The 13576-nt window shown below is 39.0% G+C and overlaps 1 protein-coding gene across 1 annotated transcript in view; it reads left to right on the top strand.

Moving 5' to 3' along the window:
- The window catches only part of LOC121522590 (polycystic kidney disease protein 1-like 2), a 108040-nt gene extending 95362 nt beyond the window's left edge, over positions 1-12678 (top strand). The window contains exon 43 of the mRNA XM_041807124.1: positions 12513-12678. Within this exon, the coding sequence (XP_041663058.1) occupies positions 12513-12678 (166 nt within the window). The remainder of the gene's footprint in view (positions 1-12512) is intronic.
- Positions 12679-13576: the final 898 nt, after the last annotated feature.

Here is a 13576-nt window from a genome sequence, read left to right as displayed (position 1 = left end):
TGTGTAAAGATGTCAGTTATCGGTTGGATGTTTGAGTGTTCAAGGGCGTGAGAAAGGACTTTTTACTGGTCACATGGCCGTCGGCTGAGGCTCAATCCTGGTGAAAATAAAACCCTTGCTCTTTGCTATGGCCTTCAGCCTCTGCACACAACAAACTATGAAACCTGGTTAGCTGCAACAATCACATGGTTCTGAGTGATGGCCTTCTTCCATACTTCAGAGATAATAAAAACCCTCTGAAGGTCTTTATTATAGCTGGCAAGCAGAAACATGATTTTGAAAACATACAATTTATGATTTTACCCATGTGCTGCTGAAGAGGGCTGTGCTGTGAATTCAGCCAATATCAGAGTTTATTCTCACATTATAGCATATGCTTCTCTGGAGTCCTTTTGCTTCTTCTGCTGGTAAAAGGTAGGGTTTGCATTTGCATGAGAAGTCTGTAACATATTACAGGTTATTGACATTTCTGATGGAAAACATTAAGATGCTGCATGACAGCAGCAATGAATAACCAATGTGAGTCGTGCATATCCCATTTTAAAGGTGACATTTCCTTTAAGTATACCACACATTATGTTAACCAGGCTTCACAATAGAAAATACAGCGCCTCTATACACCCCGTTCAAAATTATCATGCAAATGAAAATTTTCTATGATTTCCTAAACAGTCAATGCAAAGGACAGTCAGTATGTTTTTCATCATTTATTAGAGCATGATTCAAATTTTATTGAACAAACCTTCCAATGATAACTTTATTTTGTTAAACATTAAAGTGGGGGTATTTTGCCATTTTTCAAGGCTTCACACCATCTCTTTGATACCCACGTAGTAGCTTCACATGGTTTACAGCTCAAAAAAACGCCTCATATTTTTCACACTGGTGTCCTGAAAAGCCCTTATTTTAACCTCCGTCTGAAACGCTTTGTTTTCGCTGCTGTCTCTTTAACACACAACCCCCCCCCCACAGACCTGCTTTCCTCCGATTGGCTGATTTTCCGGAGGCTGGCCGGGGCAGGACTCAATGTTTTGTGCCCGCCCCCTTCAATGTGGCTATGTTTACATACTAGTAAACTTTGAATGAACCGGTTCGAATGAGAAAAATATGGCGAATTTTGAGATAAGTTCGTACGTGTTAGACCCAGAGTCAGATCCCGATAGTTTGGAGAGAGGGGAACAAAACCAGCAGCAGTGAAGGATAGAGAAGGACATATCTGTTTGGTAAGTGTTTGATTACTGTGTTACTAAATGGCTTTGATAAAGGTGGACTTATCCCTCACTGCATTTAGTGGTGTATTTATTTATCTCTGTTCATTTCTGATCGCATGTGTACTCGTGGAAAATGCACCAAAATGCCAACTGAAGTAGAAAACATCTGCTGCAAAGAAATACCAAAAGTATAATAAAGTTTATTTATTTTTATGGTCTGAAAAATGACTTATGTAGATTGTTTGACTTGAATATGTACATGTGTGTAATACATACACACCCACATATTATAGTATATTGTATTGTATTATATTTGACAGTCAAGAACAGCTTGTGCTAAACATTTCATTATGACATTTATATCAATAAGGACTTGACCATTTCTATTTATTTTCACTACATGAACTTTAATTTGTACAACCCCTTTCATTTGACAAATTTCACTGACATATTATTTTTATGTTCTTGATATTTCCAGCCAAGTATTGTGATACACTGTGTTCATTTTGAAAGTGGTCAATAAGTATATATAAACCTGCTGATATTGTGAATCATATACTTCAATGTGTCCTCACAGTAATAGTACTTTGACTACCTTTCTTACCTGTGTGATCAATCTATCTCCTACACATATTGTCATATCTGTTTATTCTTTACTATACTCTATTGCTCCTATCGCTCCTACTGCTGCCCCACTGATGCTCCTATTGCGCCTCCTCTTATTGCTCCTAATACTGCTCCTGTTGCTGCTGCTATTGCTACTGTTGTTTCTTCCCTAATTGCTGCTCCTATTGATAATTCTATTGCTCCTCCAATGGCTTCTCCTTTTGCTTTTTCTATTGCTCCCATCATTGCTCTCCTAATGGCTTCTACTCTTCCTGCTACTGTCATGCCTTCTATTGCTCCCAAATTTGCTGCTCCTATTGCGCCTCCTGTTGCCCCTCCTACTGCTGCTCCTATTGCTGCTTCTATTGCTCCATGTGTTGCCCCTTGTTCTGCACCGTCTACACCTCCTCCCATTGCTCTTGTTATTTCTCTTATTAGTTGTAGTATTTCATCTACTGTTTGTCCTCCTGTTGCTCCTCCTATAACTGCTCCTACTGCTGCTTGTATTACTGCTCTTATAGAAACTCCTAATACAACTCCTATTGCTGCTCCTGTTGCTCCTTGTATTGATCCGTGTACTGCTCCTACTATTGCTCCAGGTATTGCTTCTGTGTCTGCTCTTTGTGTTGCTCCTCCTGTAATGAAAATGTATTTGGATTTAATGACATCTGAGCACTTACCTGGTGAATCCACCCTCATATCTCCACCCAGTGCAATTTTGCCCTTCTGTCTCACATCCTGAAATTGTGCCTACTGATCTTTCTTCCATTTATGGTTGATTGCAGGTTCAAGATACATCCTGGCATGCCTCCTAAACATGTCACAAAGAAAAATCTGCAGATTTACAGGGTTAGGGGGAAATTAAATGAATATTTAATAGAAAACAGAATGTGTTCCTCCAAGTTTACTTTGTATGGTGTTCAGTACCTTTTCCATTTGAATGAAAGATCCCCCAGTGAAATAAACACCTGCAGACAGCTGTAGATTTCCGACTGGTGTACTTCCTCTGATCGGCTGGCTCTCCCATTCTCTTTTATAGTGGCAGTTGGGGCATAACTGGTTGAAAGCCACATATGTGCCAAGTCTCCTTCGATGCACATCACAAGCTCGCTTGCACGCTGGACAGGTCTGGCAGAGCTGTTTGAGACAGCTTTCAAACACAATGTACTTGAGCTCATTGTAATGGGTAGTGGATTCCTTCTCACTATATCAGAGAAAAAAGCAAATGGACATTTTCAGGAAAAACATCTATTGGAAAGCAAAAGAAACAAACTATAACTACATTTACACTTAACCTAATTTCAGAAGGCTCAGTCATGGGATCGCCAGGCTGATATGTGGAATCATGTGGCTCTGGGACTTCAGATAAGTCTTTGTCACTTTCATTGTTCTCCTCCTCCTCCCCCAGAATCTCAACAGGGGTCCTCTTTGTGGGTCTGATACCAAGTACAACTGTAGTCTTTATGGGTGTAGTCATGACCATCATGAAGATAATTTTGCTCCGGAAAGCACAGTTCTTCTTTTTGTACCATGGAAGAAAGTGGTCAGTCAGAAACTATATATTTTGCCGAGGTCAATTTCACACTTTCGGGGCCCCTAAAGGGGCCTGCCAGCTCTCTCCTCATGATTCCGGCCAAAAACATGACTCTACCACCTCTTTGCTGAAGTCACAGCCTCGTTGGGACATGGTAGCCATCTACCAACCATCCACTACTCCTTCATCTGGACCATCCAGGGTTGCACGGCAATCATCAGTAAACAAGACTGTTTGAAAATGAATCTTCATGTATTTCTGGACCCACTGCAACCGTTTCTGCTTGTGAAGCATTGATTAGGGGTGGCTGAATAGTAGCTTTATGTACGACTGCAAGCCTCTGGAGGATCCTACACCTTGAGGTTTGTGGGACTCCAGAGGCACCAGCAGCTTCAAATACCTGTTTGCTGCTTTGTAATGACATTTTAGCATCTGATCTCTTAATCTGATGAATTTGTTGATGAATCTGTTTGGATCAATCAGCGTCATTTGAGGAGAACGAGGCAGTAGCTATGGGTGGGGTTTAGTTGTACTGTGAGCCAATAGCAACTTCCTTGTAACTCGCGGTTAGCTCGGTGGAGTATAGCAGCACTTTTATCACAGCTGGACCACATTTCTTTATACAATAAAAAGATATAAACAGCACTGAAACCTTTTCATGGCAGGAAATATGTTTGCAAGACTTATTGATGGCAGGGGCTGTTGCGTGGGTCTGTATATGCAAAGGGAGCTGGTGGAGCGATTAGCTCGGCTGTAGCATTGATATAACGGTAGTTCATTCATAACTTGTCTACATTTCTTCATCAAAACAAGAGCAAAGAGTCACACAGTAAGCTGCTCTTGGTGTAGAAGAGGTTTTTGCTCTTCTCCTGACCGGCTATAACCTTTAGTCCACATCATCATACACAGTTCCTAAACTATGGTAGCATTTACCGTTGCAGAGCTGCACATGCCACCAGGGTTGCCAGGTCTGGGTAACAAATCTAGCCCAGTGGCCAATAAAAACTTGCAAAAACAAAACAAAACAAAACAAAAAAAGCCCACTATGAAATTCAACATAAGCAATCAAAACCTCTGTCACACCTTGGATTGTGTCCTTGCAGGTATGCTGCTTCTCTTTGTCTATGTGCCAGAGTGGCACAGCAGATCTTGGGTTGTGCTATGTTCTTTGTTTTCCTGCTTTTTTGCAGGTTGATTTAGATGTATTTGAGGGTAAATAAAGTCATTTATTCTGCTTTGAGTATTAAATACACATACACAAGACATCAAAAATTGGTCCACTCAACCCGCATACAAAAATAAGTCTACCTGCAGCCGTACGTATAAAGTAGCCCAATTCTGTGGCAAAACCGTGGACCTGGCAACCACGCCTGCATTATATCACATGTTCTGTAGCTCTGATCGTCCTGATGAATGCAGTGCGATGCAAAAATGCAAAAATGCGATGAAGCAGCTGCAGATGTTTACTCCGACTGACACTGTTTTAAGATATCTTATTCAACATTTTTCTTAAACATAAACGTAAGAGCAGGTTTTTCTTAACTGATGCACTTTTTTAATGAATGTTTATGCTATGATGCCTGCAGCGTGTTAACCACAGCCTTATATATTCACTAATATTTGCGGCAGATGATGAGGGGTCAGCTATAAGCCCAGAGAAAACTCAAGTACCCTGACCACAGGTCTCCAGTGCTTTCTTTTCAAACCACCCACTCCTCAGGGGTTGCATATTCATGACTGTGTTCCTGCTTCTGTGTGCATGTTCAGCTTTATGTTCAATTATAAAGAGCTTGCAATCCACAGGGGAGGTGAAGTGGGTCTTTGAGATGAAGTGGACCAGAATGTGAAATGCAGACGGAGGCTTAAATTACATGTACTGTTACAATCAATAGCAGGGACATGCACACACAGCCCATCACACATAATCCTGTAAGGGGTTTCGAGCAAACATCTACGCCACAGGAACCATGGCCTTTTTAACCTGATGCTAAATGTCTTCTTTCTGTTATAAAGATATAATTATCATACATGGAGAGCCAAGCATGAATTAATCTTTGGACTAGTTTGAATTAAGTGCATTGTGGTTAAGCTAGCATGCCAGATGACTGAAATTATCCTGATACAAGTCCAAAAAAAAAAAAAAAAAAAGAAAATATTCAAGCAGCAAGGGCTGCAAAAGTTTCTGGAGTCATTTTTTCCTGATTGCAAAAAGCCTGCTTCTTGACTCAGACTGACAATATTGTTGGTGATTTCAGCAGACTTCTCTTATAAAAGCCTGGAATGAGTTCTTATTGTTCACAGTTTTAACCCTGACTCATATTTTTGAAGGAAACATGCAATAATTTTACCATTCAAAATGAAACCACATAGATACCCTTATCTCAATATGAAATAAATAAATACAAATATGCATTAATGTACATTAGTGTAGCGTCTTAATTTAATATGAAATAAAAATGTAAAGTGTACAGAAAAGTACATTTCATGCACCCAATCCTGATCTTTTGTTTGAAAATTATAGTTGGTTTAGGACATGTATGACAGTAAAGTTTAATGGTGTTGTGTTTGTGTGCTTTAAAAAGGACTGAAGAGCTAAATAGTAAATAGTTTACAATGGGGCTACAAACTTATGTTAAAAAATCACTACAGTGACTTTATAGCAAGAGATTTAACGGTCAGTTACAAAGACAAAATTAGTCCCCAGTGTCAACATAAAGCCTGCAATAAACACAAAAATAAAATATGATAACTGGAGCAGCATTTCAATGCGAAAGGCCTGCTCATATATTTACTTATGAAATAATATAAGCATAAGAATCAGGGACCATATATGAACAAATAAATATAGAATACCAAACAAGTAAAAAAAAGACAAAGAATGAGTTAATATGACTAAAACCTAACCCTGACTAAAACTTTATTTAAATGTCTCTTTTACACTTTCAGTTGTTGATGAACTGTCATCAACAACTGTGACCATCCTTTGTGAACTTCCTTCCTCGGATCCATCAGGTATCGACAATCAAACCAGTACTGTTTCACTTTAAAGTACTGTTTCAGGATCAAGCACAAACGTCATCTGTCCCCACACGACCCATTCACTGATGTGCAATCATCTCAAACTTTCATATCTCAACCTTGAAACGCACCATTCAGTAAAACCTTAACCAAGTCTCACTGTGAATGATTACTTGTCAGCTTGTAAAGAGTTTATAATGGATTTTTTTAAAGGCCATGTTTCAGGACATGATGTATTGCTGTGGGTTCTGAGAAATTTATCTTCCTACAATCACAAACGTTGATGCTGTCACCAGCATTATGGCAAAAACCTTATCAGAATAGTTATCACTTTACAATCAATAACTTGCAGCATTCAGATAAATAATAATCATAAATAATACAGCAAAAAACAAATACACGCTCTAAAAAATGATGGGATACTGACTTCCTAAAAGGAACTCTCTCTGAATTTGTTGTTCTCATCGCTGAGTTCCACACCCAGAATGAGTTAGAGCAACCTGCAGTTTAGTACAGTACTTGAAGTAATCAGACAAATAGAAATTGCCTCTATAGGAATGAATAGGCATACGTTCTAGTAAGGGTTGTTCCAATACCATTTTTTCCTTTCCGATACCAAGGTGTTGGGTATAGGCCGATACCAAATACTGAGCTGATACTAGTATGAACTTTCTGAACTAACTGTGCAGACTAGCAAATTATTTTAGACCTATATTTAACTCAGAATCATGGCTCAACAAATAGTTTCGTATACAGCATTTCTGTGACTGTACTGCCCTGTCTGCACGTATCCATGTACGGAGTTAGACAGATAACACTCTAGAGGTCTCCAATGAAACACAAGGCTTGACTTTTCTTGGCTTTACTGAAGTGTTCCTTTATATAATTTTCTTACTTTTTCCTCTTATTAAACTGTAGGATCACACAGAAAATGAAAATGAATCAGTACAAAGCTCTGCATATGCGTACATTAAGTTACAAACAAGCAACTGCATAAAAATACAGCTAATTCAACACAAATCTGCAAGCTAGCCAAAATAGCAGGAACAATCAATTAGCTTGTGGAATTAGCATTAGCTAGCAATTAGCGTGTTAATCATAAAAATCAAAAACATCCTTACGGGAAATTTCTCTTTACACTGTAAGTACTTAAAGCTTAAAGACAAATGGTCTCAGAGGCAAAAGCATAACAGGAAACATTCAGGAACTCAAGACCTTACTCCCATGCTTCATTTCAGCATGGCCAACTGAAGTGAAACTTAACTGACACTTGAAACCCAGGTGACAATGACCACTAGATGGCAGCACATAAACATGAACTTATGCAAATAATTTGCTTTAAATACTTTTAAACTTTTTTAGCATTTAAACTACTGACTTTATATTAAAGGTGGCACAGTGATCCTAAAGTTGTATTTCTGCTGATTATTGAGTTTTACTACTAAACCCAAAAGTAACAATAATGGGGGGGGGGGCTCACAGGCTCTCTCTCGCTCTCCTTTACGCTCTATTCGGGCAGCATGGCCTGAATACAGAATAGCCTGCAACTGGCTGACAGACCCTCCCAAAGGGAAAATAATATGGCAGTTAGCATTCAAGCTAGTGGTAATAAATGATCATAATTCGATTAAATGGATAAAAAAGACGTTCAATATTGGGTTTACTGGGGTGGATTTAATCATTAAAGTCCTCAAAAGTCACTCGAGTTCCAGGCTCGCTGAAAATGCTGCCACATGGGATCCAAAGGCATCAATAGCATCAATGGGAAGGCACAACGGCTGGCTTAAAGAGGAAAAACAGAGGCAACTCTTTATTGTTCAAAAGTTACTTAACTTTGGATAAACTGTGTCGCTTCTTGTCGTATACGACAGCGCCGGTCTGGAAGGCATTTTTCAGGATCACATTCAGAGAGAAACTATCAGACAGACACCATCCTCTGCTGCTGCAGGGTCCTTTGGTTTTTCTTCACTGCTCTAAAAACGGCAGTGAAGAATTGATTTCTGGTGCTAACAGTTAGCATGGCTAAACGAAACAAAATATAAAGCTAAACCAAACGGTACTGGATCGGTGCATAAGCTTGTGCACTCACCAATACCAATACCTGCATTTTAAGCTGTATTTCAGGTACTGGTATTGGAATCAAAACAACTCGAGCCCTAATGATGACGATAGAAGCCCAAGACCATTTACCATATCGGTGTTCTCTTTACCTCACAGATGCTGGTGAAACAGGAAGTTATGGGAGATGTGGGAGCCTGAGGGGAGGGGGCAAGCTGAAGAATGAAAGAGGTGTGTTTGAGGGTAATGTTCTGGTCTGGAAATCTGCTCTGGCTATATGTCCCATAAAGGTTCCTGACAAGTCTCAGTACTCGTCCTGTTGGCAGATCAAAGTAGATATTAACCAAACAGTCTTGCCTTATCACGTTGGCTCGTAAATTTAAGGGTAGGGCAGAAAAATGACATGTCTCTGTATCATTGTCCTGACTTGTGTTATGTTATTATCAAGTTGCTGGTGCTGAATAGCACTGAGTCATACAGGGGCAGACTTTACCATCAGGCAAAGGTAGCCAATTGCTTGGGGCCCCAGACTACATAATCAACTTAACCTTTTTTTCTTTTCAACACCAGCCAGAATTCTTGGATTTTAAGGGGTTAAGACACTCATTAAAAGTCCAAAATATTAAATAAACTTGGTCATCCTATCGTGACATACAGCCAGCTGTCAATGATCAAATGTGAATAAAATGCAAATATTTTTTGTAAACAATGTTTTTTTTTCTATTTTTTTCATTTGGAAAAAACACAAAAAAGTCATTTGGTGTGTGTTATTTTGATAAATATTTCATATGAATCGTATTCAAATTTGTGATCAAATACATGTATTTGGCCACATTTTGAGATGTTTTGGTCAGTAAAAATGACCGAAAAAAGAAAAAAAATCCAAAATGGATAAAAAAATTTTTTTTTTTACTTTATGCAGTTTTGTGACATTTTACATCAAGGTTTTACATCAAGTTACAAGTAGGAATTTCCTTGTTAGTAAGATTTTAAAAGCGGGGAGTTTTATGAAAAAATAATAAAATACATGTTCCAAAAAAAAAAAAAATAAAAATAAAATAAAATAAAACAAAATAAAATAAAATAAAATTTTAAAAAAGAAGTGGGGAGAACTATGGATGTGGAGGGTCCCATGCTTGAGTTCACCTTGGGCCCCAAAATTGCTAAATCTGCCACTGGTGCCGTATTATAAAGTCTGAAACAATGCTGATATAAACTTCCACAACTAAAAAGTTTCATATCTCAATATCAATGATAAAGCCCTTAATCAGCCACCAAGCACTAAATGTGGGTAGATTTTCCTTTTATATGCATCATATTGGTTGTTTAAAAGTCACATAAGCCAATCAGAAATCAGAAGTCTAACCCATTTAGAGTATCTCTTCTCCTCTTGCTTCTGTATGTTTGAGAGCTCGCTGACCCACTACTGCTACACACATATGCACACATAAGTATAGCATGATCAACCAAACCTCATGGTTCAGATGGAGGAAATTACTGTTATTAGATAGCTGTGCTGTCGCAGTGAAATAGAAGCAGCAGTTGTGTTTGTGTGCCATGGAGATCTGCTGACAACAGCCTGGTCGACTTAAACAGTCAATTAGACTTACTTCACCCTCTCTCACTGTGACTGGTGAAAGGACCAATCAGCAACAGCCTGATGTCAACTTATCCATCCATCCATCTGAACACAGGATCTCTGAAGGTCAGCTCTAGTTGGTCTTATCTGATCAAAGAACTTGCTTCCAGTATCCATAATCCTTCTCCAGGTTGTCCTTAACAGACTTCAGTCTGGTTTGAAGGTGCCTCTCCTGCAGAAGTGGAGTTTATCTTGGTCCGTAACCTCTCAGTCCATTCCTGTGCAGGGCTGTAGAGATTGTCGTCTTTCAGACTACAATTCCTGACCTGGATAAGTCATTCACCAGTGTCTTGGCAGCTGTCTGGGGTCTTTAGACACATCTACACTAGTCTTTGAAATCTCTCTCTCCCTACCTCTACCAGGCTTGTTCTGGACTGTGTGGCTCTCTTTGAATTTCATGATGATCCTTCTCAGTGCAGTTCTTGACACTTAAAAATGAGTGGCTTTGTAGATCCCTCTCCTGCCTCATGAGCAACAACAATTTATTTTCTCAAGTCTAAATGGATGTCTGTTTTTGCAATGCTTTCTCCATTGGCAGCTCAAACCGCTACTGAAGTTTTTATTCTGTGTAAATTTGTAGATAACTCTGAGTATAACAAGAAGCTTTAAGCATTATAAAGTTAAAACACATTCATGCACAACAGTGGTTTTTGCTATGCCTTAACAAAAAGGTGAGTTTAAAAGGGGCTGATATTTTCTTTTTTTAAATATTTATTTTTGGGCCTTTTCATGCCTTTATTTGATAGAGGAAGGACAGTGAATAGACTCAGAAACAGGGAAGAGAGCAGGGAGAGACACGCGGCAAAGAGCCACAGGCCGGATTCGAACCCTGGCCGCCTGCGCACATGGGCAGCGCTTCAAACCACTCAACCATCTGCGCTCCGGGCTGAGATTTTCAACCCTGGTAGTTTTGGGGTTTTGTGAAATAATTTTGTTTCGGTGTGCAAAGTAAAATAATTTAAGCATCTGAAATAAAACTAGAGTGTTTGGAAAGCTGTGTAAAAAAATCTTTGCTCTGCTTAACAGCACTTGGGAAACACTTGAAAGGCTTTTCTACCTTAAACTTGCTACATTACGTGGAGAAACTATAGCCGTCTGCTATGCTGTATAGCCTAGCATCTCCTCGTTTGAAGGGGCAATGCTCTCTGAAATCAGTGTGGCACTACTATCACTAAGTACCTTATACCAGAGGTTCTCAAACCTTTTGGTCTGCGACCCTCAAAATACAGGTGCCAGAGACCGGGGACCCCCACTGTTCCTAAAGATGGTTTAAGTATAGACGAAAATAGCCATGCACATTCAAAAGCAGTCATGTGTAGGCTGACATTTAAATGTTTTTTTAAAATGAAGGCTGTCAGAAGATTAGTTTTTAATCGCGATTAATCTCAGAAATTCTGTAATTAATCACAATTAATGGCACCATTTTTATCGCATTTTGAAATTCCATTATTTTGCATTTTTAACTGTTTTTATGCCATTTTTATTTTTTTCTACTGTCTTTAACTAGAGATAATTCACTTCCTGTTTGGATGCAGACCTGCTTTTGGTGGCAGAGTGAGAATTTTCACATACTTAACGATGGAAAAATGAACTTAATATGGATTGAAAATTAAATAAGAGAACATTACAAAGGGTCAGATGACTTCTGAGTTGTCCACTGAGCTGTCTGAGTTTTTATAAAGTGAAAGGAGACATTAAGGAGCAGAGGGTGGGCTTATTTTACATCTGTGGCTGCTGGGAGATGCTCATGTGGCTTAACTAAAGCGGTGCTGAAGGGGAAAATAAAGCATGGAATTCCCAATTAAAAAGGATCAGATCACTAATTGTGGACCTTGATTAATTGCTAATAACGTAATTAATCTTGACAAGTCTATTTTTAAACTTTACTTTGATTTTACCATAAATCTCACCAAATGACTAACCTTGCAAAGCAGATGGATACACCTGTTTCCGTGTTTCTCACTGGCGAATCCACCTTGCAAAGCTCCCATCTGAACCGTTTGGGCCTAGTGACAGGACCAATCAAAAGGGGCAGCACTTTCAGGTGCAGCGGAGTCGTGATGTAAACAGGCAGCAGCAAGAGGCCGGTGCAATTATGGTGGGAGAGCTTAGCGTGGATGCTGCTAAAGCACCAGTTTTATCAGAACTTGATATTTCTTCGTTAAAAGAAGAACAAAGAACAGCAGTGAATGGTTTTCTTTTCAAAAACGACAAAAGTCGAGAACTTACATGTCTTTAGTCGCCATGTTTTGCGTTATTCCTCGGTAGCTGCGCACACGCAGCTCAATAGCGGTTACGTCACGTGTTTCGTTGCTCTGATTGGCCCGTAGAGATGTGATTGAAGCTGATGGATGTGTGAAACAAATCCATCTGGCGTGTCAGGGTACCAAATGACTATGTTTATTTTACATGTAACTAATTTTAAGCATTTTATGTATATTTTTAGGGGGTCCAGACCTGGCCCAGACTTGAATCCAACAGGGATGCTGTGGAATGACCTCAAGAGAGCTGTTCACACCAGACAAAATATGGGAGAGCTGAAGAAGTTCTGTAAGGAAGAATGGTCCAAAATTCCTCCTGAACATTGTGCAGGTCTGATCAGCAGCTACTAGAAGTGCTTGGTTGAGGTTATTGCTGCCAAAGTTAACAGAAACTGAACAGAACTTTTAACCCCATATGAGCCAGGCCGCAGCTTTAGATCCTCAGGCGGGGGCCTGGTCATTCCAAAGTCGAGGCTCAGAACTTAAGGTGACAGGGCCTTCTCTGTCAGGGTGCCTCGACTTTGGAACAACCTGCCCGAGATAAGACACGCTGAATTAGAGACATCTTTTAAATCATTTCTTATTGCTACAGTATATCTTCAGTTCTCCTGGCTATTTTCAGAGCTTTTACCCCCTCCCTCCTCCTTTTTTTAAACCTCTTTATGCTGCTGTCATTTATACCTTTACACCTGATTATTGTCGTCAATATGATTTTTATTTAGATTAATATTTTACCACTAGCTTTCTATTTTTTGTATTATGTCTCATTAATTTCTACACATTTTAATTGTTTTATTCTACATCTTACTGTTTTGAGTCGTATTAATTTCTGTCTCTTCCTATTATTCTTAATGCTCTTATATTTTTGGTCCTTAGGTCTCTTTTTATGTAGTTGGGTTCCTGTGTTGCCTGGATTTGCCCAGGTTATTCTGGGGTTTTATTTTTTATTCTTGGTCTTTAATTTTATTCTGGAATTTCTAGGTTTCATAATCAGGGTATCCGCAGGGTCTTGAAAAGTATTAAACGGTGATAAATCAGTTTTGGGAAAATTAACACCCTTAAAAAGTTTTAAAAGTCTTATCACGACTTTATAAAGTCTTAAATTTTGAAAGTATTTTTTCTGAATTAGCTGTCCAAGAGTCTGAGTCCCAGAAACATCATAAAATTGTGTGAATTTATTCTTTTGTATCAAAAAACAAAGATGAACAGGTACATAAAAAACTAGGCTATTGTGGGTGCGTTCGTAAAT

The sequence above is a fragment of the Cheilinus undulatus genome, linkage group 15 (assembly GCF_018320785.1).
Source record: "Cheilinus undulatus linkage group 15, ASM1832078v1, whole genome shotgun sequence".
NCBI classification, from domain to species: domain Eukaryota; kingdom Metazoa; phylum Chordata; class Actinopteri; order Labriformes; family Labridae; genus Cheilinus; species Cheilinus undulatus.
The sequence above is the reverse complement of the archived record's forward strand: the minus strand, read 5'-3'. Positions and strand labels throughout refer to the sequence as shown.